This window comes from Alligator mississippiensis, chromosome 4 (genome assembly GCF_030867095.1).
Source record: "Alligator mississippiensis isolate rAllMis1 chromosome 4, rAllMis1, whole genome shotgun sequence".
Classification (NCBI taxonomy): Eukaryota; Metazoa; Chordata; order Crocodylia; family Alligatoridae; genus Alligator; species Alligator mississippiensis.
Window position 1 is genome coordinate 99,262,681 of NC_081827.1, and position 24,739 is coordinate 99,287,419.

The following is a 24,739-nucleotide window of genomic DNA, read 5'->3' on the forward strand; positions in this document are numbered from 1 at the left end:
GGTGCTACAGCCCCAGCTGAGACTCCCTGAACCACGCAAAAGCAGGTGTGTGGAGCAAACAGGAGCAGGCTGTGGAACAGTCCTGGCCCCATCGGGTGGCTTTAGATAAGCCATTGTCTAACTGCTCACTGATGTCTGGCAGGTGTGTGCCACCCAGCTGGGGCAACCCCAGAGCAGCAGTGGTGAAGAGCCAAGCTGGCTGTGGGACCTGGGGGGGGCGGGGAGGGAGCAAGAGCCAACCACACAGGGGCCTCCCCTCTGCTGTGGGGTAGCTCCTGCTGCCTCTGTGGAGACCCCCATAGAAAGTGAGGGCTGGAAGTGACCTCAGGGGTCATCCAGTCCAACCCCCTGCTCCAAGCAGGACCATCCCCAACTAAATCATCCCAGCCAAGGCTTTGTCTAGCCAGGTCTTAAGAACCTCCATGGATGGAGACTGCACCGCCTCTCTGGGCAACGGGTCCCAGTGCTTTACTACCCTCCTCGTGAGAAAGTCTGTCCTAATATTCAACCTCAACCTCCCCTGCTACAACCTGGAACCATTGCTCCTTGTTCTGCCACCGCTGAGAACAGTCCCAGCTCCATCCCCTTTGGATCCCCCTTCGGGGACCCACAGACTGCCACCCAGTCCCCCTCGGTCTTCTCTTCTACAGACTAAATCAGCCCCGCCACTTCACAAGCCACGTGCCCCAGCCCCAGAGTCATTTTCCTTGCCCTCCTCTGACCTCTCCCCAACTTGTCCCCATCGCTTCAACAGCGCCCCTCGCTCTGCCTCCACCCCGCTGGGCCACAAGGGACAAAAGGCCTCAAGCCCCCAGGCCCGTTGCACTACAGGACACAAGGAAGCACCCCCTCTCCTAGCGAGGACACCTGCCCCGCGGCCCCTTTAAGAGCTGGCGCCTGCGCCCTCCCCGCTCTTGCCCTAGCAACCACCCCCGGGGAGGCCCTAGTAACGGTGCGAGACAGGCCGGGGGGAGGTCACGTGGCCCCGCGGCCGCAGAGCCTGCGCGCGCTAGTGCAGCGCTGCGAGCGGCGGCGGCGGAGCCTGCGAAGGGGGCGGGCGGGAGGGAGTATTATGGGCTGTGGGAGCTGCCGCGGCTGCTGCTGAGCAAGATGGAGCTGTCTGCAGTGGGGGAGCGCGTCTTCGCGGCCGAGTCCATCATCAAGCGGCGGATCCGCAAGGTGAGCCGGGGCGCGGCGGGGCCGTGGCGGCGCTCGCCCCTCGCCCGCCCGCCTCCAACCTCCCTCCTCTCCTGTCTCCGCAGGGACGCATCGAGTACCTGGTGAAATGGAAAGGCTGGGCCATCAAGTGAGTGATCCCCGCCGCCGGCTCCTGCTCCCCCGGCTCCCTTAGAGCAGGGCTAGCCTTGACACCCCCCCCCCCCCCCCAAAATGTTGCCCCAAGGTTGCATTTTTTTTTTACCCTCTGTGTTAATCTGTGCTTGTGCACATGTCTTTCCCTCTCTCTCCCCCCCCTTCACCCCCCCCACAGGTACAGCACTTGGGAACCTGAAGAGAACATCCTGGACTCCCGGCTCATTGCAGCTTTTGAGCAAAAGTGAGTTGAGCAGCCTCTAGGGAAGGGAGCAGTCTTGGCCAGTGGGGTAGGAAGCGGTGTGGCGGGAGGTTTACCTAGTTGGGAAGGAAGGAGGGAGGGTGGTATCCAAACTAAAAAAAAAAAAAAAAAAGGCCTGTTGTGATTTTTATGTATTGATCTATTTATTTTAATCCCCCCCCCCCCCCCCCCCCCGGCTTCTGGGGAAAAACTTTTGATGTCTCAATATTTGGCTCCCTAAAGGGAACGGGAGCGGGAGCTGTATGGGCCTAAGAAGAGAGGACCCAAGCCTAAAACTTTCCTCCTGAAGGTAACTATATTTAAGTAACTTAGGCCTGCTTAGATGCATTCAAAAATCTCACTGCCTCTGGGCCATAACCCTTAAATGCCTTGTGGGTGCCTTACTCTAGGGTCCCCAGTGCAATGCAGTAAAAGGGGGGAAGGGGGGAGTATGAGGTGTTGGGAGGGAACGTGAATGCAGATATGTGCTGTGAGAATGAATCTTTTTGGCCAGTCTTCTCCCCCTCTTTTCCTCGGGCTGATAAGGATTGGTCCTCCCTGCTCCCTACGGCTGGGCTCTCAGTCTTTCAGCCCTTTGCATGTCTGTGAAAACCCAGCAGTGCATTTCATCAGTCACAGGAATTTCTGTTTTAAATGTATGGCTGGGGTCCTGCTGCTGCCTCTGCTGAAACATGCCTGTGGTTTAGGCGGCTCTGGGTGCCATAGTTACCTATAGGGTTCACTGCTTGTTCTGAAAATCCCAAAATGGTCCCACCTTCTAATGGGATGACAGCTAAAGTCTCCAGTTCCTTCCCCCTGGCAGTGGTATTGTCATAACATCTTCATGCACAGATGTGGGTTTTATTTTACTGGACAGATTAAAAAGGCAAAGGAAACCCCCTCCTTTCCCATGTTTTGGCAGTGACTCAAGTTAGAGAATTCTCCTGTGAATTGCTGCTATCAGCCATGTTTTGCTTGATGCACGTTGCAATGTTCCCCCCTCCACCCTCCAACTCCAATCCTGTATGGCAAGAGAGGGTCAGGAGCATTTCATTGAGTGGCAGGTGCGGTTCAGGGAATGACCATGGGCATCAGGATTTCCTTAGTTTGGATCTTAAGAGGTGCCTAGAAACTTTGGGGCTGGTCACTTTAACAGTGCATCCACTAATCCTTTCTCAAACAGTGGTTCTGGACAAGCCTCTTAAAACCTTCTTGGGTCTGTCTCCCTCTCTGTAAAACAGGGTTAATAATTTCTTTCCCTGCCTCTTCAGGTTGCTGAGGGGCTTCCTTAGCTAATGTTTGTATAAGGCTTTGAGGGTGTGAGCTGCCAAGTCTGAGCATTCAAAATGGTTCTCCAGGAGAATTACTCCCCTCCTACCTGTTTGGGAGGGCCGTAGAAATGTTTGAAAATGTGGGTCTTCTGGGATGCTCTGGTTTAAAACAAGAATGGGGAGCCCAGTTAAGAAGATGTGTTGGCAATCAAAATCTGTCCACTCCCACCAGCCTTACCTATATTGTCGCTAACCCATTATTACAGACGGCAAATAGAAAAAGCCTGTTCTCTGTTCTCCACCGCGCTGACATGTTATTTTTTTACTTGGTGAAACTGAACTAACTTGGTTTCTTTCTCTGATTCTCCTGTGAAGTAGAGGCTTCCCTTGTTTCATTTTCCAATAATGGAAAGTTTAAAGGGATGCCATCACCTTAAAAATAGCTCTTCCACCTGTTTTGTTTTGTTTTTTAAACTGTTACAAGTAACACTTGAAATCCTCAAGAGTGATTAGAGGGAAAACACTTCTCTGTCTTTGTTTACATTATGCATCTGACATTGCACTGTATAATCAGTTCCACTAGTTTCCCTGAATAATCAATCCATTTCCTCCTCTCTTTGTGTAATTCTTTTGCCTGTCAGTGCAGGACTGGGACATTGAATTAAAGTAACTTAAAAATATATAACAGTGAGCTTGCAAACTTCATTTAGAATTGTAAATACTCAGGAGCAGGTATAGTATAAGGATCTACCTGAATTTAGGCAGTGTTTTATTAAGCAACTGGAGTTCCAGTTAATGGAGAGTCATTAACGTTTCCAAAAGAAAATACAACTTTAAAACCCTTAATTTGGTGCCTCAGCAAATTGACAATAAACTTCAGATGGTGTGTTGATTTGCCCTAAAGCTCCTCAGCTCCTTGAATGTTACTGATAACCCCCAGTGAATTATAGCTGGGTTGACACTCTAGAAAGGAGGGTGAAGTGTGGAAAAAGAAATTGTCATGGGAAGGTCGCTGGCCTCTGGATGGGGAGAAAGCGGGAGAGGGGAAGCACTAAGTAGGGTGGGAATATTTGTCAGGTCCACTTAATTTTCAGTAGACAGCTCCCTCTGGGAAACAGGCTTGGTGAGGCTGTATTGGTGACTTGCCTTTGTGGCTGGCTTCTGCAACTACTGATCCAACCCTAAAAATAACACCTGAGGCCAGGCAGTGAGAAGTAACTCTATCTCAGCTAGTCCCATCTGAACTTGTTCAAACTCTGTCCAGGCAAACTACTTGCAGTGTGGTTATGAGTAGAAAAGCTGCTAAAGTGAGACCTTTTGTATTTTTTTTCTTTTTCTTTTTGGCTCCTTGTATGTATTTAAGGTATCTGCCTGCTTGACAAAGCCAAGTTTTTGGCATCTGTTCTTCCTGCAGAACCAGTGCCATTACAGGAGACGGTGCTGGGTTCTATTCCGTCTCACGCATCATTAACAATGTTGTCAGTTCTTTTTGATTGCAGAATCTCTTGCCAATGAGAATTTCAGAAGCTGGGGAAGAAATTTGACTCCTGGATCCCAGAGGGAGTCTTCAGAGCTGGCACTTAGAACAATATTCTTTTTGATTTGTAAATCGAACAGATTAGAACTGGAAGGCATGACGTTTAAATACAGAACCAAGCCATGACTGTTGTTAGATTAGCTGGCATTCTAAATGAATGACCTAGTATGTAATGTTTCTGGCTAGTGTTTTGAAATAAGCTCATGCTTAAAGTGAGGCTTCTAAATCCATGCTTAAGAATCTGAATAAGTAGTTTGGCTTGAAACTTGGGTTACTTGTTTGGATGATTTACTATGGATTTGGGGCAAGACTTACAAAAGTATTAGGTGTCTAAAGAGGATAGACACCTAGTGGGGGCTTTCAGAAGTTTCCAAGCAGCTAATTGATGGGAATTCGGCACCCAACTTGCTTGGTTACTTTTGTTTGTTTGGTATATTGTCCCCAGGGTCACTTAATGCCTTTCTGTTTTACCATTCAGGGTGTCATCAGAGGAATGGGCAGATGCATCCTTTAGCCACTTTAAAAAGGGATGGGGAGCTGCTCTTCTGATCTAGCTTTTAAGTCTGTGTGATCCTGGACAAATTTGAGCAGTTTAGCTAACTTTAATCCTCAATGAAAGAGAGTTAAAATTGCAGCAATGTGATTCTGCGGCAGCACAAGTATAGTCAAGGAGAGGGAACAGCTTCTGTCCTTATCCTTTGATATTGATACAGTTGTTATGTTTGTCTGTATTGTAGGTGCTTACCTCAGGGAGAGCAAGAATTGACCAGTGGGATCTTAAATTGACAAGCCTGAGGAAGGAGAAGTGTTGCCTTTATTCCCCGAGTATGAGGGTGGGGGGAATGTTCCTGTGATTGAGCTCAAGTTCAGAGGAAACACTTACTTACTTGGCGGGACTGATCATATTGCATGGTCAGCAACATGGTGAGATGTACTTAGGGGAAACCCTTGTCTGGGGAATGGATGACACAGGGCAGTTCCTTTCAACCCTGCTTGTCTGTGCAGGTTCTATAAGAATTTATACCAGTGGTTCTCAATCTTCTTGGACTTGAGGCACCCCTCACTGGATTCAGGGCACCCTCTGTAGCATCTGTGAACTGAGTGGCACCTAATATCAAAAACTACATTAGTGCTTACCTCTTTGCAGAGGGGCCAGGCTGTGGGGGTAGGGGATCATTCAGGCAGGGACAAGCCTGACCCTAGCTTATCTGCTTATTTCTTCATGCCTTGTGGCACCTCAGGGTTCCCCAGCACCCTGGTTGAGAATCATTGGTTTATATTTATAGGCAGGAAAAAACAGTGAGTTTCAGATTAGGTCAAAATGGAAACTCCTGCAGAGCTAGATGTTAATTCGCCCTTGTTTCACGCTCCAAATGTCTTCCTTTCCCTGCCCTCCTGGACATGCTTTCTCTTCTCAGGCCTTTGATGTGGGGAAGTGCTGAGCTTGAGGGGCATTCTATGAGGTCAGGCAAGTACTGGTGGAAGATGTGTCCTGGTCCTCCTGCCCAGTGCCTGGCTTGCAAAATTCTGCTTTCTGTTATTTTTGTTTGTTTGTTTTTTTGCAGGGGTTACTCCATAAATACCAGTGTAGAGGCTGGAGGGCAGTAATAGTGGCAAGAAGAGTACCTTGAGAGCACTTTTCATGCACCTACAAAGGAATTCCTCATTGCTGTCTGCAAGACTTAGCTTGCAGAGAGGAGCAAGCAGACTTTTTCCTCTAAAACTTTTATTTGCTTTTGATCTCTCCTCTCTGTTTGTAACTTACCCCTAAGCAGTTGGAGACTGACATCTGTACCTTTTGTGATAATTGCTCCCCACTCCAGCGGAGAAAGATGAGGGTTGCTTGGGATAAGTGGTGTGCTTCTGCTTTCTCCATTTATGATTACAGAGTGAAAAGGTAGAACACTTCAGACAGGCAAAGGGGGGAAATGAAGGCTCTTAAATATTTTATTTGGAGACAGGATGGACAAAGCAAAGCAGGCACACTGATAAATGAGGTGAAATAGTGCGAACGTAGAGCTACTGAAAAGATCTTATTTTGTGAAACAACTAACAGGAAAATTGGGGCATACAAGGTCATTGTTATTTTCTCCTCTTAGTGATACAAACCAGGTGAAGACAAGCAGCTTTTGAAGAACTTAACTGTATGCACACATCTGCCTGAATTTGCTATGTGTAGTTTAGAGTCCCAAGAGGATGGACTAACAAATTGTCTTGGTGTATCCCTGACTGCATTGATTACAAAAAAAAATAATAAGGAAGCACTTGTGGATAGTAATTGGAGTGGCTGCATAAAGATAATACAGGCTTCCAAAAAAGTTTTGGGGGGGAAATGATCCTAGCAACTTCTCTACTTCAAATAAACCTTGCTCCTCTGTTCAGCAAGATTGCTAGATGTTTCTTTCTTGGCGAACACTGATCTGTGAGCATTAAACAGAATAGGCTGTGTACAGCACTCCACGTATCCTTGACTATAAGCAAGTCACAAAGATGGTTCCTGCTCCGAAGAACTTGCAAGTTAAAGGAGGCAGAAGATGCACTGGCAGAACTGAAAATAGCAGCAGTTGTTCTCTTCTTAGAGTGCAACAAACTCTCTCACAGCTCGTGAGCATGGTAGAAGAATAGAGCTTTCAGCAGGAAGAAGCAGGGGTGGGTTCTTTTGCCAGAGATCTGAAAGGAAAGGCAGTAACTCTGAGACATGGGGTTAGGAGGTCACCTCGTGTATAGAGGGCAGCAGGGAGATAGGCATAGAGCTGGGAGCAGGAGACAGGAACAAATGGGACAGCAAAACTCCTTCATGGGGCAGAGCGGGGAGTTTCTGAGGAGGATGTCTGACAGACTTGATCGCACTCTTGGTAGAATTACAGTAGCTGATGGAAAGAGCAGGGGAGTCAAGTTCTCTGGATTGTAGATAAAGCACCTGATACTAATGTGTCTTGAAACCTTACCTGAAAAAGAAATTTGAGGTGAATTGGAGTGTGCACGCTCCCTTCTTCCAGACACGTTGTCCTTTGGGTTAAACTAAGTAATGAACATCTACAATTTAATGACTTGGAAGGAATGTAAACTTGTAGCTTCTCTGACTAGCCTGGCAGAGGAGGGAAAGAGCATGCTAATTCCATTCCAAGCATAGGGAGGCTTTGGGAGGGCAGAGACGCAAAATAAGTAGGAAGCAAGAAATAGACATAATCTGGAAAAATTCAAACCAATACCTCATGCTGTAGGTGTAAAAAGCAAAAGATTTTTAGTATCATAGCACTAAGGAACTCCAGCCATTGACTCAAAACTCTACTGTACCAAGCTGAGTGCAAGCACTGACTAAAAACAGCCCATCCTCCAAGAGTCTACAAACAAAATAGGAGAGAAGAGGTAACTGATTAGATATCAATAGATGAGAGAAGCCAAGAGAGTTGTATTGGTCAGCCTGGTAGGGACAGTTATTAGCCCAGCAGCAGCCCAACATGCAGTTGTCAAGTTTCTTGTTGGCATTGTGGCAGAAGAGCTGTAGGGAGACACTGAAAGGAGGCTTACAAGGTAGTTTGGCAGGCATTTATAGGACCTCCAACCAAATAGGGGGGACAGCATGGGGGAAAGCACAAAGGTGCTTGTTGGAAAACCTAACAGGTGAGTGATGGAGGCTGGCATCATCAGTCAGTGTGAGCTGACCACTCAGTAGTAAAGCAGAAGGCAGGGCCTGGTGGCACCGTAGAAACTAATTGATTCAGAGGCATGAACTTTCAGAGGTGATGGCATCTGAAGTATGTTGTTATCTATGAAAGATCGTACCTCTCAGAACCAACTGGTCTCTAAGGTGTTACCCTGCCCTGCCTCCTGCCTGACTTAGAATCATAGAGAAGCAGGGCTGGAAGAGACTGTAAGAGGTCATCTAATCCAACCCCCTGCCTGAGGCAGGATCATTCCTATCCAGACCATCCCATACAAATCCATAACGACCCAGACTCGTGTGAGACTCATCTGGCCCATGGAGCTGGCCCACAGACCAGATTGGACCCCCAGGCTGGCCCTGCATGCTGAATCTAGCGTGTGTCCTGGGGTGGCTGGAATGGGTGCTGTGTGCAGCATGGTTTTGCTCTGGCCTCTAGGGCTGTATTGCACACAGCAGCCACATGTTGAAGTGGACATTGGGGTGTAGTGGCCAGAGTGGGCACCATGTAGCACGCTGTGGTCTCTGCCACACCCCACGGGCTGCCTGTGGGTCAGTTCTAAGACCCATGGGCAGCACTTGGGGCTGGATGAAGGGGCTCCACGGGCTGGATCCAGCCAATGGGCTGTGTCTTTGACACCCTGGTCTAAATCTGTTAGTAAAACTACACAGTCAGCCACAAGGCATAACTGACTAACCTGCCCCAGGTAAAGCAGAAGAACCACAATGATCAATGTCCTGCTGCTCCAGAGGTTGTTGAAATTTGCTCAAGAGATCCAAAGAAAGAGACTTCAGACTACCCAGCTAACTACAGTAAGATACAGATTCTGAAGGGCCATGAAACTTAAGATGAAAGAAATGCTGTGGTTGGGGTTTAACAGCAGACAGCCAATTATATGTGAGATTACTGGGATACATCAGCAAAAAAGCCAGAGGGGTGCATATGGTTCTGTAGAGTCATGTCCTGGATCAGAGGGTTAATGATTTCTCTTCATGCCACGTCCATGTGACTGTCTTTGGACTTGGACATTCCAGTCCACCCCCCCTGCCCCGCCCCCCCCCCCCAACAACCTGGTAATGTGCAGCTGAAGGGAGCTTGAAGAGCAGCAGAAATGGCTGAGGGGCTAGGGCAATGTGTGAGAAAAAGGGATAGAATGGAAAGCAGGCCTGGCTTGGTTAAGTGATGTCTGATAGGAAACGACCATCAGTGTGACTTGAAGGATGAAAAATTGTGAGTAGTCATTTAGTGCATGCTGGGCTACAAGATCTTTGGGACAGCAGCCTTGTCTAATTAGCCGTTCTGTGCGGTGTGTAGGGCATGGAATAATGCATGAACCTGAGAGAAGAGAAACTCTAGCTGGCTCCTGGGATACTTCCCCCAACAGTGATGCCTGCTAAGGTTCATCTGTGCTAGACTTTTTTTTACCTTCACCTAAGATAAATGGCTAGTATTGGCAGTGTGGGACAAACATTTGGAGAGCCTTTAGAAGCATGCGTTATCTAGTGTGTTTTATTTGTCAGCCAGTTTAACTGAAGGTGTAAAATCTCTGGCACAAACAAGCCTTTAGAGTGCTCTCCCAGAGGGGAGTCAAATGTCACCATATTCCTAACTTCTTTACCCCTGGGGGAGGTAAAGGGGATCGTGGAAGCTGTGCTCCTTAAATGCGGGGCTGTGGTTGAAGTGCACCCAGGCAATGGAATCTTCTGAGATAGAATCAGGCTGGAGGTACAGGCTTGCTGGTAATGATGGGTGTTTGTTCATGCTCTTCCTTCCTTTGCCACTCCTCCTCCCCTTTCACACACACCTCTGGAGAACCCTCATCGTGGGAATGTGAAAAAATGGGATGGAAAGGAAGGCATGTTCTGGGGACTGCACTTCTCTCTGTGGTCACTAGATGGTAGAAATTGCTCACTTGATTCTTAACTGGCAAGATGAATGGTGGGTGTGGTGCCAAAATATCAGGTTACTTCTAGCCAGGGTTGGGTTTTGGAGGAAAGAGTCTGTTTTGGGTAAAGAGGTGCTGTGTTTCAGATAGGTGAAGTGTTTAATGTTAATAGACACCATTTACAGTGCAAATCTGCTTTGAGAAGTGATGGAAATTACACCATGGGGCTCCACGTTCGTTGGGTTACCATGTCTCCAGCTCAAACCTCAATTTGCAAATGCTGGGCTTAGCAAATGATCCTGCTCAGGCTCCAAGAGCTGTCCTTGCGAAGAGCAGATAAATTCTTGTCCCTAAGGTCACCTGCTATGTCTCCCAATCAGTTTGTTTGGGAGGATGAGCCAAGAGCAGATCTGAGGATGGAAGGTGCCTTTCTGCACTCTTACTACCTTATCTGTTACTTAAAACAGGTATTTGGTCTGCCTGGGACAACCTTTGTCAGGGTGTAATAGGAACATGGGAACTGTCAAGTTGGTTCAGACCTAAGGTCCCCCAAGGCCACAGTTGGCCAGTCTGTGCCATGGGTGCCACAAGTGGCATGGAAAGCCTCTGTGTGAAGCACTTGGCAAACCTGGGAGGGAGAAGGCAGCACAGCAGCAGACAGGGAAGGGGAAAAAAATCAGAGCAGCAGCAGGGGAAGGGGATCAGAGTGGTACTCGAGAGTATGGACTAGTTTGTGGCAAGCCTGCTAAAAAAGACGAATTGCATGGTTGGGATAGATGTAGGCAAGCTTTTGGTTATTGTAGTAGGCCTGAGGAAGGGTTCTTTGATACCTGAGAGCTTGTCTAGGTCTGTACCAAGCATATCATTGGTCCAATAAAAGGTATCGCCCTCAAGAATTCTGGAAATTCTTGATTTTTTTTCTTCCCCTCATAGGAACCATGGATTTGTGAACCATGAATCTGAGATCTTTCCCCTCTTTCTAGTCTGTCAGATCACCAACGCCTCCATTACCCTTTCACAGGTTACATTTCTCCCATGGCTTCTATAGGACATTAATATCTCAGTAGTGTGGGGTAGTAGGGAATAACACTTCTGTTACCCTGCTTTTGTCCCCTCCATGAATCAAACCCAGTGAGCTGTTTATGCAGCTTTTGCTCCCTGTTTGGCAGTGCCTTTTGAATTTGCAGTCCAGATCTTGGTGTTGAGCTGCCTATATCCAGATGTTTATTGGGGTAATAGGCTGCACAGCCCTCCCGGGAATCCACTGTAACTCAGCATCTGTGGCACTGGGTTCTTCTGAGCCCTTTCCCAGGCACTCCCTCATTCAGGGGAGATGTTTATTCAGTAGTCCAAAAAACAGACATTAGGAAAGCGTAAAATATAACCAACCCTCCTGCCATAAGTTCCCTCATGTGCATATGTGCATCCCACAGCAACTGATAGTAAGCAGGCTGCAGCCCAGTCTGCTCTCCTGCTCCCAGATTGGATTCCTGGGTTGTTTTCATTGTCATTGAGCAAAATGAATGTGTTGGTTTGTATTCAGCTATCAAAAATCATATAATGGTGATAGTCACTGCCTTAGCTGACATATTGGGGTTTGAACTGGGAACTTCCAGAGGTAAAAGCATGAACAGCCAGAGCTTGACCTAAAAGGCCAAGGCTGTGGCCGAGAGAGGACTTTAATAGGCCTTCTATCTGATTCACAGAAGAACACCAGTTACCTCTTACACACCAGGGAGGTTATGTAACCGTGGAAGTCATGTATGTATTGTTATGCTCTATGTAAGTGAGGTTGCAGCCCTTGTCTCCTGACAAGGTGTGGCTAATGTGGCCTTGGGTCATCCCAAATTGAAGAGCCCTTGACCTGTGGTTAGCTGGGTCTTGGGTGCATCTCTAACTACTCTTTTTTTTTCCCCCTCCCCCCACCACTGCAGGCTCGGGCCCAAGCGGAGGCCCTCCACATTGGGGATGTGCACTTCTCTGTCAAGCCTGGCTCCAGCACCTCGTCACCCAAGCTCCACTCTAGTGCCGCGGTGCACCGGCTCAAGAAGGACATCCGGAGATGCCACCGCATGTCCCGCCGCCCCCTGCCCCGCCCGGACCCCCAAAACAGTGGGAGTATGGGCGGGGCAACCGGCATCCGTCCTCCAGTCTCGCCTTTCTCGGAGACCGTCCGCATCATCAACCGCAAGGTGAAGCCTCGTGAGCCCAAGCGCAGCCGCATCATCCTCAATCTAAAGGTCATTGATAAGGGGGGGAAGACCACCAATGGGTCAGGGGCGCTGGCTCGGCCAAAGATCCCCTCCCGAAACCGTGTCATCGGCAAGAGTAAGAAGTTCAGTGAGAGCGTCCTCCGCTCCCAGATCCGCCACATGAAGTTCGGCACTTTCTCTCTGTATAACAAGCCGTCTGCCACACCAGCCTCATCACTGGAGGGGAAGACGGAAGCAGAGGGTTCCCAAGCAGCCTCCTGTGGGCTGATCATGGGCTCCACCCCTTATGATGCCCGCAGCTCCAGCTCCTCTGGCTGTCCCTCACCCACCCCACACTCCTCATCTGACCCAGATGATTCTCCCCCAAAGCTGCTTCCCGAGACCCTCAGCCCTGCCATCCCTGACTGGCGAGAGTCAGAAGTGCTCGACCTCTCCATCCCGCCTGAGTCAGCAGCAACCAGCAAGCGGTCACCCCAGGGGGGATGTGGCGGGGGCCAGACACCACCATCATCATCCCTCTCCTCCTCCGACCCAGAGCAAGAGGCAGGCGACTGGCGCCCCGAGATGTCCCCATGCTCTAATGTGGTGGTCACGGATGTCACCAGCAACCTCCTGACGGTCACCATCAAGGAGTTCTGCAATGCGGAGGATTTCGAGAAGGTGGCAGCGGGTGGAGGAGGTGGCGGCAGCAGCAGCAAGTGAGCAGCTGGATCCCTGTGCCGGGGTGGGGGGAGGCTCTGCTGCGAGAAGTCATGGTGTGAATGGCTTGTGGTTAGTTTTCTTCTTCTCCCCCCTTCCCTCTCCCTTTTTGTTTTTTTTGTTTTGTTTTGTTTTGTTTTGTTTTTTTTGTGGGTTTTTTTCTTTTTCCTTCCTGCTTGGAGACTGGGGTGGGATGGGGGTGAGGGAGGCTAGAAATCTGAGGTTCCCAGATGTCACCGCTGTGAGCGGGTGGGGTGGGAAGCTATTGATCCTCAAGGAACATGTCAAATTGGTGTGGAGCCTGGGGGGTGGGGAGAATGTGTGTGTGTATGTGTGTTTGGGGCAGGGAAGGATCTCCCCACCACCCTACCTGAAGGTGCTGGTGAGCTTTTGCTCTTGGTAGAGAGGGCAAGGGGTGTCGAAAAGGGAGCCCATGACAAGTACATGGTCCCTTCTGGTTCTTCTCCTTGTTTTCTCCTGAGGCAGCTCCTAATCTTGTCCCCTTTCTGTGGTATGGATTGGCTCTCTCCTGCCATCTGGCCAATGATACCTGACATCATCAGAAAGACAGACAGGAGATCAGACCATAAAGCATTGTGGCCAGAACCCAATTGCAGCACAGCCCACATATGGGTGTCTGCTCTTGCAGTTCATGACCCAGGCTCACTTCCTTCTTGCTCTTATGATTGGTGCTAACTTGGCAGTTGTACGGGCATTTTGAGACCACCTGGGCCCTTACTCCTTCCTTTCTTCTGCTTCTTCCCTCCTGGATCTTCCAATATGTTCAGCCTCTTTGGGACTGTTGCTTCCATTCTGGATCTTCCTCCTAGTGTTCATCACTTGCACTTGCTTGGGTACAGGGCATAAAGTAGCCTTCCTAAGCTTTTCTGTGGTGGAAGTGGGAGAACTGCACATCCGTCCTTCAGTCCAGGGGGAGAAATGTACTTGGAGTGATGGTGCCCCAGCAGGGTGTGGCCAACAGGTCATCTTGCACAGAGCTCCACCAAATCATTTTACTATCCTTGCCCTGCTGGTGGCAGGAAGGTGGTCTCCTCAGTTTGATCTGTTCAGTTGGTGCACTGGAGTGGATTCACCTCTGCCTTTCCAAGGTCTGAAATTGCCTCTACAATTGTCAACCAAAGGTGCTAAGAACCTGTTGTAAGACTTACTGGGTCTCTTACACATGTGCACGAGTGTGTGTGCATGCATATGCTTCTCCCAACTCCCTAGTTTCTTACTGAACATGATTAAAAAAAAAATAAATCTGAAATCACCCCCACCCCTTGCACCTGGGAGCAGGTGAGTGCAGCTTCCATCATTCCCCTTCCCCTCTGTGCTGTTAATTTCCAAGCCACAAAAGCACTCTACTCTGCTGTTTGTGAACGAGCTTGGTGGTAAGATGCCCTTCTCTTGTTTTTTCCGCTGGTGTGGTGCTGAATCTGAGGAAAGCGGAGACAAGGGGAAGAGAGGCTGATACAGTCCATCTTCGTTTGTGTCCTTGCATCTGCCTTGATACCATTTTTGTGAGTGGGAGGGTATTGGGCCCTCTCATCATAGGACCCATACATTTATCTTACCTTTTATATGCATGTGGAGTGGGTGGGAATGTGGGAAAGGAACTCTGTCCAGATGGCTCATCATCACCCAAAGAGCAGATTGAACTGGGTGGAGTTCACACTTCTTGCAGGTGGCCACCAGAATTCAGGTTCTAATCTGAAATAAGTGTCCACAGGGATTTGCGTCAAAACTACAAGAAGTGCAAATTAAAACCAGTTTAATTCAAGCTGCATGTCAGCCATCTGAGAGATGCTTCCAGGTGCTGTTATTCTCACCCTGTGTGCACATTATTATTATTATTTTTTTAACACACAATATTTAGCAGCTATGTTTGCAGGGGAGTGGGGAGAAGGAGTTTTTTTTCCCCCCCATTCATTCACCAATTCAAGGCTTCCTGTAATGTGTGTGTATGCGTATGTATGTGTGTATTAATATCTGCCTGTTGTCTTTGTGGGTTTTGAGTTTTTTGCATCTTTCTTTCACCTTGCGCACCCAGGATTCTCTTATTTCTTGACAGCTTATTCTTATGGCTGCAGCTTCGAGGACAGGTGGCTTGGGACAGGGGAAGAATATCTATATTAGGGGAAATAGCAAGGAGACCTGTATTAAGGAAAAGTTTTTTAGAAAATAATTATTTTATGAGGCTGCAAGATAAGAGGAACTATTTTATGGGGTAGATGCATACTGGCCAGTCACTTTTTTTTTTTTTTTAGTCGTTTGGTTACTGTTTGGCGTGTATGTGGTGGTGTTCCTGTTTTGTGGTAATGAAGTTCAGAAATGTTCAAAAAAGTTTGTGGGAGATAAAAAGGGAACTTGTAATAGGAAACTCTTGACGTGTTTTAGCCAAGAATTGTTTACTTGGCCAAATTCTTTTTTTCCCCCCCCCGCCCCTGGTGTCTGTTGTTCGGTGTTCTTGGATAGTTTCCAAACTGAAGGGTTTTCGCCTTCCTCTGGAGTGATGAATAACAGGATCGTCCATTAGGAGCTGCAGATGGGTCTGTTGTAGGGAACCTCTATGAGGACCGGACAGTTGGTGACCCTTCTCTGCAGTTGGGAGGTGAGGGGGCTACTGGGCTTTGGAGGAACTTGCATCCTAGATCAACTTTGTATTGGAAAGAAGTATGATCCAGTCAGCAGAAGTAGCTAGACCACTTTTGGGTGATGTCCCTACCTTGAGTGGGTTATCTGCAGGGACTGAACCTCTGGATCTAAAAGCATGAGCCTCTCTACTGCTTGAATTAAGGACCATCTCTGAGTGCAGTAAGACCCTCAAGCTTTGTGTGGTCCAGTTACCAGAGACTGATGAAGATTTATGCTGGTATAAAAGTGGCTTTATACTCACCTTTTATGAATTTTTCTCCCTACTCTTAACGGGAGATAGAAAGGAAGGTCCCACCCATGCCCTTTAGAAAGGGCATGAGGTCAGACGAGGGGTTTATTCAAAAGCATCCCCCCTCCCCCCTAAAAAAAAACAAAATAAACAGGGAAGCATTCTCTGTGTCTGTGCCATGTATGTTCTCTTGTTGTGTTTTTAGAGGAGATTTTATGATGGAGTGGAAAAAGTGAAATGACTAGTTTTGCAAAAAAGAGAAAAGTTAAAAAAAAAAAGACATTTCTACAGGGAGAGAGAGAGTTTTAAAATGAATAATAAATGCAGTGATTGCACAAACTGTAGTGGTATTGGATGGTCCTTAGAGAAGAGAGTATTTTGTAGTATTAAAGTGTTTGTGTGTCTGGGATGGTCTTTGGCTCACTTAAACTGGAGAAGGATGTTAAGGGTAAGCAGCAATTTCTGATCTGAAGAGGCAAGTCACATTTTGGAGGAACCCTGGATATTTACCCTTCTCTTCGCCACTTCCCCAAACCTTGGAGTGACCTCCATCCAGCAACCTTACCAGACCTAAGCCCCCTCCCCTATCCACTCCTCTCCACAGATAAGATGGAGACTTTGAACTGTTGCCCCATCCCTTCCTGGGTGCAAGGGTGCCAAAGTTGTAGCCGAAGTGGTAAATCCTATTCTGGCAGAGTCCAGGAGAGGCTGATGGCATGGAAACGGTCTGTTGACTTCCTCTGCCTGCAGGTTGTGCCACTGAGACGTTCAGGCCAGCTTGCACTTTCCTTGCCAAATAACCACCCCAAGCAGGAGTAGAATAAAGGCAGCACAACTCCCCTCCTAGTCTCTTGGTCCCTGCCACCTATCCATAAGGCAATGGCATTTTACATATGGAAGGTTGGAGGTTTAAGACCCGGCTAGACAAAGCCTTGGCTGGGATGATCTAGTTGGGGCTTGTCCTCCTTTGAGCAGGGGGTTGGATTAGATGACCTCCTGAGGTCCCTTCCAGCCCTCATTTTCTATGATTCTAAGTTGTCACCCCAGCATTGAAAGAGCACAGTCCCATCTGAGTTGGTGTCCCATCTCTGGCAGTGGCCAATGCCAGATCTTCAGAGGAAAGCGAAAACCCCTGTGTGTACTTGAAGTTTCAGACAGCTGGGGAGTGCCCTTTCCTTGGGAGTGCTGGGGTTCACAGGGTGTGGGGGGACAATGGGTGACATGGGGTGGGGGGTTGCCAGGAGCAGGGCTGTATTCTGTTGGTGGGGTGCTGCTTCACTGTCTCTTGAAGTGAAAGAGGCTGCTGTTGCCATCGCGCCTCATGTCTGCGCTGTGTGGCGGTCACCGGATCTGTTGGGGTGACCGTAAGAAAGAAGACAACCAAACATTGGCCTCTGAATGTAACAAAAGTGAGTGGACGGAGGTCACCTGGCAAAATGTTTTGTTTTGTTTTTTCCCTTGTCAGGGTCTCTCCTGTGCATTCTGGGTAAAAACCAACCATCGAAACAAAACTACTTCCCTTGTCTGGCTGGTCTTGGGAGCTCACTTTCTCCTCTTCTCCCTGCCCCCTGAGCTCTGCTAGTGCTCTTCCCTCATGACCTGCAGCTTTCATACTGAACAAACATATGTGCCAGGGGTGGGTAAATGCAGCCCACCAGGCCATTCTATCCAGCCTGCGGGGCCCCTAAAAAATTTTAGAAAATTAATATTTATCTGTCCCTGGCTGCCTGCCATGCAGCCATTGATGGCTTGCCAAAACTCAGTAAGCAGCCCTCTGCCCAAAATAATTGCCCACTCCTGGTATATGCCAATCTCCTACCTTTGCACAGCACTCCACTCTAGACTGATTGGAGTTGGGATAGTTCCATGAAGCTGACAAGGATGCAATGCCTTTTCCAGGGGTGGGAGGGTATACGTAGGCACTATGGACTCTGGAAGGTGGTCCTGGTTTCTAATCCTGGGTGAACCACTGATTCTCTTTGTATTTTCAGGGGTGAGGGGAGTTTCTTTGTCTACCAGTACTTGAGTTTCACGTGTACCACCACCCCTTACCTCCCCCAAGCTGAGGGGGAAGGTCAGACCCTCCCTCTGTTATCAAATAGGTGCTGAGCTGAGTCTTCCTGGGGAATAAAATCCCCTTCCTGGCCCCTGCTTTTAGGGGAAGTTTCAGCAGCTTTGCAATACTTCCAACAGCTGGTTTAATCCCCTTCCCAGGTGCCTATCCTTCTGGGAATGGAGAGGCACCCTAAAGAACACACTGAGGTGTAGCGCTGGTCGAGGGCATGGAAGCATTTTTTCCCTCACTCCTGCCTTTCTGGCCACCTCGGTAACTGTGGCATTGGTGGTGGGGAAAGGGGGGGTAATGAAACCACTGGGGGAGACCCTTCTTCCCAAGTGGTGTGAAATTCTAGTTGTGTAGAGGGGGCATGTGCAGGGAGGTGTGACAAGTCTAAGATGGGGGAGAGGGTTTATGCTTGCTGGCCTGTCCGGACCCCCTCTTTCCCCTGCCCCACTTGCCTTTTATCCCAAGGCCTTGCACTTCTTGCCTGGCGCACCCTGTACTCCAATATTGCTTGCTTTGCTGCATATTTCGATTCTGCCCAATAATCGTGCAAGAGCTGGGATCTTATTTACTTTTTTATATAAAAATATATATAAATATTAAAGAATCCTCCACGTAACCCGTCCCAATCCTTGTACTGAAGGCAGCATGGTCCAGAGGGTTGATCTTGAGGCTGGGAACTAGGTGCTGCTGGGTTCTTTTCATTTGATTTGCTGTGGCCTTGTCCCAGCTGGTTCACTGCCCTGTGTCTCCATTTCTTGTACTCTGCCATGGGGAGAGAGCATCCTTCTCATTTGTACAGAGCTATCTAGGTGCCAGATATTGCTTCAGAAAAGCCCCTTGTTTGACCTCAACTCATTTTGTTGCTGCTCTGGTGTTGAACACGGCAGTGTTTGGGGCTGTCCCCCAAACATACATTTCGGGGGAGGGGAGAATCTACCACCACCACTTCCACCACTGTTGCCCAGAACTGGCCTACATCTGATCTGTGTCTTGGCAGCTCCTACTTGCTTTCCTCCATCTATGGCAAAGCAGGGCTGACACAGGCTATTGTGTTCTGGGATTTGTATGTTGGCTAAGATGTGCTATACACTTCCAGGGTCAAGAGAGCCCTTACTGGCTTTTAAAGAAGACTGGGGACTTGCTGACTTCTGCCAGCTCCTTTTAAAATGTCTCCATCCAGGTACAAAGTGGAGATGCCAGTTATCTCCATGGTTGTAACCCTGGCAGTTCTGTCCCTCCCATCTTCTGTGTAGCACAAGATGAAACTCTATGGGATTGTGCAGAAGTGCAGAGCTGAATCCAAGGCAAGCTTTCCACCCTAATGGTACACATTATCTATCCAGCCTTATGAGGACATTCTGCTCTCATGTCAAAAGGGCTGGAGGGTGGGAATCTGTCTGGGAAACTGCAGAGGCAGTCCCAGCAATGGGTGGAGTGGAGCAAGGAACCCCCTGGTTAGTGCAAAATGGGTGGGGAAAAGGAAAAACAATGACATGAGAAAATCGGTAAGAATAATTGGAGTGGTGCCATCTTAAATGGTGGTAGTGGTGGATGGCTTGAAGTATCAAATTTGAGGAAGGCACTGGTGGCTGCTAAACAGATTCAGGGTTAGTCCCCTGAGGAGGCAGCACCTCAGGAGGACCTGATTCCGCGAAGTGTGCATGCTTAAATCAATTCCTCTTTGGCAAAAGCACTTAAAGTATGTCCTAGACTTTAAGAAGTCTGTCATTTATATGTCAAAACGCTTCACAGAATCGGAGCCTTTCCAGTTGTTTTAAGAATCAGCATGAAAAACATGACCACAGTCTTTGTGCTTCCTTCAGCAAGGACAGAGGAAATAGCTGGGTCAGCATGTATCTGGAGTAGCCCTGATGCTTCTGACACTAGGGGAAGGTAAGGGAGGGGTTGGCCTATGTCCTTGTTGGAGGAAGGAGCAATAGCTAGTCTCTAAATTCAAGTTCTTAAACATAATTTTAAAAATGTTCTGACCTCTATATTTTGGAGATAAGCTACTTGATACATCCCTACCCTGTTTCCCTGCCCTTGAGTCCCCTCCCTTTACGGCAGATTTTTTCATCAGAAATGTTTTTTTGTTGGTTTTTTACCTTCTGCATAGAAAATTGCAAGGTGCTGGTGGGGAAATCAGGGTTTCCCCTGTTTGCCTTTTCCTTCCCATCTCCTGGTGCCAGGCTTTGGCTCCGATCCTGCAGACTTATGCACACAGTTTCAGCATCCAAGTACTCATGGATCTCTGTGGTACTTGGCTGCTTTGGGTTAAGCATGTGCTTGTGTCCTGGCAAACCCTTTTAAAAAATCTCGGATTTGTGTAATGGTGACAGTCCTAATACAACCCAGTTGTTTTTTCCCTCACTTGGCACAGAGTGGAGGTAGTGACTTTTTTTTTAATTTAAAATAAGCCTAAACATGTATCTTGTAATTTTTTTTAATTTTGAAAAATGCATTTAATTAAAATCGTGCCCAGATAAATTGTGTGTGTGTGTATATATATACATATGTATATGTATATATCTATCTATATATGTATATAGATAGATATATATCTCTATCTATAGATAGATAGAGATATATATCTATATCTATCTATATATATAGATATATATATTATTTTTTGTCTTGCAATTTTCATTTTTAAATAGTGTTTGCATTTTTTTTGTTTTTGTTTTATTTTTAAATCCAGTTCCCAGCTGGCTAAACTCTGTCTGGAGTGGATGGATGGGAAGCATAGTCTGGGGGGGAAAGTGATAGGATCATCCCTCCCATTAGCGTTTCCAACGGAGAATTGGTTTGCTCCGGGTCTGGGGTAGGGGGTTGTGCTAATTACTCTTGTATTCTTGTACATTTTGTTCTTTCTGCTGCTTTTGAATATTGTATCAATGCCAGAAATGGGGAATTAAAAGAGGAAAAAAAAACCCCAATAAATTGTTACATTCCAAAGTCTCTTGTCTACCTTGAGTGGTCGTGATCTCAGTTGTATGTGGAACTGATGTCTTCTTCATTTGTTGATCGAATCTGTCAAGGGAAGGAATGGTGGTGGCCCCACTGCCTAAGGGAATTACAACTGCTTTGGCCCAAGTATGAGGGAACAGACTGCAGGGAATAACTTTAGAGTGACTCTGAGTGTCACTTTAATTAAAGCACCTGCACCATCATGTGTATTCAACATCCTGCGCTTCAAAATAGCAGCAGGGGTTCTTTAAAGCTCATTCAACAAGCGTTAGTTATAGCCTCCCCCTCCACCATTTTGAAGTGCGGGGTCGCTGAATGCACATGACACAATCTCTTAGGGGATACCAAAGCGCTCATCACCTCTCCTTCACGTCTAGCTTGTACCCTATGGATTGCCATAACTTGGTTCACACGTGTGACAACATCTTCCCCCATTCATTGTCTTTTGTCAGTGTGCCAGGGGCAAGAAAGCAAGGAAGAACTGCCCTGCATAAGGGGAAAGAGTTGTTTTCCCTGCCATCCCTTCCTTTTGGGGCTCCTCCAATAGCATTCCTTTCATCAGGTGGCCAAGAGTTTGGGCTGAGTGGGCAGCCATATGTTCTGTACCTTGGCCCCCAATTTCCTACACCAGTGAGGCCCCCTTGACTATGAGCATGACTAGAGCCAATGGCTCAAGGGAAGGGTTTGGTGCACAAGGCCTAAGCCCTTGAATCATCCAGGTCCCTATGATTCTGGGCTGTGCTGGAGCTAGTGACCCTAACAGGGAAAGTTTCCAGCACCTACCATGTTCCAGGCAAGAAGGTCCATCATAGGCAGACATCGCCTAGATTATCTCCCTATCTCAACAGCTGAGCTTGTACAGCTCTCTGCTCCTACAACCACCAGCACCTCACCAACCTGTTCCCTCTTTCAGGCTTCTTTTCCTGATGGTTAGGTAGATGGTGATCTCCCCACTTTCCTTCCCTGTTCCTTTTGCCTTCCATCCCATTCTGGCTCTTCAGAAAGGGTAAAGTGACCCTGGGGGGGGAGGGGGGTCTATGGAAGCAGTATATGAGGAGCAGCTTCCCCTTTGCAGTAGGGCAAAGCCTAATAAGGCACCCACTTGTCCCATCCTGTGAGTGAGGAAGAGAAGGAAGAGACAGTTCAGAGGTAAGGGGAGACCAGAACTGAGCTGTTCTGTGGACTTTACTTGAGTGGAGTAGCAAGGACACGTGGGAAGGACTGGAGAGAAAAATGGCTCAGAGTGGCCAAAAACCAAGATTTTGATGGTGAAAAGAGGAAATGAGAGATGGGGTAGAGTGGGGGCATGGATAGAGGAGGAGTTGAGGTTCATGGTGAGCATTAGAAGGACTGGGAGGGTAGATGAATGGGGGAGGGACCAGGTCAAGCTGATCTGGCGGTTCCTGTGAAATCACATGTTCAAGCCTCTGGTTGCAAGTCCCAAGAGTCACCATGCAGCTTCCTGGGCTACAGCTATTTCCTAGGCTCTGCTAGCTGGCAGGGGAACCCAACCCTTCAGGTGCATGGAGAATAGAAACCCCATCCAGCACTGGGAGGGTGTTCAAGGAATGTGAACTGGGAGAACTTTACTATTCCTTGGGGTCTTAAAGCAAGGTGGTTCATTCCACACCACGTGGCCCTGGGGCCATAGCAGTGCATCATGCTAGGACTGCAACCTGTCCCTGGCGGGAAGAGTTCTTCCTGAGCCAGGAAGTTTGGCAGCATTTGTCTGAACAGTCTCTCAGGAGCTGCAAGAGCATAGATGGGGAGAAAGCAATTTCCTGGAAGATGGGGAGTGGAAATGCTGTTAGAGTATTTCCAAGAGCTCAGGGCATACGGGACCTGTAGTTCAGGCATGCAGCATACCGGTAAGTTAACAGTGTGATTTGCCCCTGACAAACTCTCAGAAAACATTCCTTATAACCACCTGCTGGGCTTGCTTAGATGCAGACAGCCTTATCTTGAAAGAATTTAAAAATCTTAAAACAGGGAAATTGCCTCTGCTATTTATTGTTCCCTCCCCCAACTTTTTTGTGGGGCTTGGAGGGGAGAGAGGAAAGAACTCCAGGCTAGTAACCCTTCTGCTTCTACTGAATTTCCCCACATCTGCCCTTAGCTCACCAGCCGGCCAGACAGAAGGGAGGGGGAGCTATCTGGTCCAGTGCTGTTTTCCATGGTGATTGCTTTATTGCAGTTAGGGTGTCTGCCTGGCACAAGGTCAAGCTTTGCTGATTTCTTTCCCATCATGCCAGCTGTAGTGAGCCGGGGTTCCCTCATCTGCATCTCCTAATGCAAAGGCCACAGCAGGTTTGGTATGCCCAAATTAGATTTGCCCTTTCGGACTCAGATCCTCCAGAAGAGCTGCCAGCAGGAGACACTGACTGGTTGTTAATTGCAGATGGACGTGGGAAAGAAATCCTTTAATCTCCCTTGAGGTTGATGCTAAGAGCTGTTGTTAAAATTGGCTTCTGTCACCAATCCTGCTTGTCACTACTTCCTACTTTTTAAACCCGGGGCAAGTCTCTCAGTGCTCTGCCCTCCACAATTAAAAAGGTCAGCAGGTAGGAGATGACACTCAGGGCCATGCCTGATGGAGATTCTGGTTCTTGAAGCTCTTCCAGCACCACTCACAGGGCCAGGAGGCTAGCCCTTTGCACCTGGCTAAATGCCAGCTGGAGTTGTTACATCCTATTAAACTCCATTCCTGTCTCCTGTTTCCAACTGGAGAATCTGTTGTTTGTAGCACAGTAGTGCCTGAAGAGCTCATCTGAGATCAGGGCCCCTCATACTTGGTGCTGTGCAGATGCACAGTGAGCGTTCCTGCCTTTGCACTCCAAATAAGATGCATAAAGGAAGCTTCATTTCTCTCATTTCATATGGGACAGTGGGTGATGGAGGGGGGTGGGAAAGAGAAACAGCACAATCTGCCCCAGGTGATATAAGGCACCTGGCACACCCAGGACCTGACCCTTGCTATCCTGAGTCCCAGTCTAGTGCTATAAGATAATCCTTCCTCTTTAATAAATTAATCCTTTGCAGTGGAAGAGGACCGGATGCACCTACAGATAGATGCAGTCCGTAAAACTTAAGATGGTGCTCCAGAAGGAAAGATCTGCAAATATTGACACTGGGCTTTAAATATCTTGCAAGGCACTTCATTATTGGAGAGGCAGGGAATACACTTATTTTAAGGGCTGGTTATTGCATTATCAGGCTAACTGTTTGGAGTACCAGAATACCTTGGTGCTATAGGTCAGGGGTTGTCAACTGGGGGTACACATACCCCTGGGGGTACTTTGAAAGGTCCCAGGGGGTATGCAGGGGCAGGCAGGGATGGAGTGCTGCCACCCTGCACCACTGCCTCAGAGGAGCAGGGCTGGGTCAGGGAAAGAGCAGGGCTGCACAGACACCATGCTGCTGCCGCTCCACCACTCACCACCCACCCACCCACCCACCCACCCAGCATCCAGCCACTTGCCAACCCTATTCCTCCCTGCTTGGTGTCCAGCCGTTTGCCCCCCCCCCCCACTTGGTGTCTAGCCACCCTCCACCCAGGGGTATACTTATTAAAAAGGGGGCTGCCAGGGGTACACATATTAAATAAGGTTGAAAGCCTCTGCTATAGGTCACATGTATACCACATCCAGGAGGGCTGTGCTTAAGCCTCCCCTACCCACTTGCTAAACCAGGAAAGATGGTGGTGCATGCTTACAGAAACTAGGATTATCTTGGGACAAAAAGAGAGGACTGTGTTCAGACCACGGCTGTTTCACAGTGCTCTAGCCAGGCTATGTTAGCATGGACTCTTGTTGGTACTATAGGCTGCCTTTCCATGGCTTGTGAGAGAGCAGAACATTTCTCCTCTCTTCAGTTCCTATCCTTACTGAGGAGGGTGGTTGTAGGTTGGTGTCTAGTTCCCCAGCCTGAACCACACCAGTCAGCCATCTTTTTGCCCCAACTACTATTCCTAAGCAGTTTCACATCTGGTACATCACATC

General features: G+C 48.2%; 2 protein-coding genes across 3 annotated transcripts in view; both read left to right on the forward strand.

Annotated features, from left to right (window-relative positions):
* Nucleotides 1-1,061: 1,061 nt before the first annotated feature.
* CBX6 (chromobox 6) lies at nt 1,062-20,732 on the forward strand. 2 transcript variants are annotated; one of them, XM_059726390.1, is made up of 5 exons: nt 1,062-1,179; nt 1,263-1,306; nt 1,490-1,555; nt 1,796-1,862; nt 11,845-20,732. In XM_059726390.1, exons 1-5 carry the CDS (start codon nt 1,111-1,113, stop codon nt 12,823-12,825), a joined length of 1,227 nt encoding a protein of 408 aa, XP_059582373.1. In that variant the 5' UTR covers nt 1,062-1,110; the 3' UTR covers nt 12,826-20,732. The 2 variants fall into 2 exon arrangements, with proteins under 2 accessions (XP_059582373.1, XP_059582374.1); XM_059726391.1 differs by having other exon boundaries at nt 11,899-20,732.
* The window catches only part of NPTXR (neuronal pentraxin receptor), a 45,798-nt gene continuing 38,089 nt past the window's right edge, over nt 17,031-24,739 (forward strand). The window contains exon 1 of the mRNA XM_059726190.1: nt 17,031-17,118. Within this exon, the coding sequence (XP_059582173.1) occupies nt 17,031-17,118 (88 nt within the window). The remainder of the gene's footprint in view (nt 17,119-24,739) is intronic.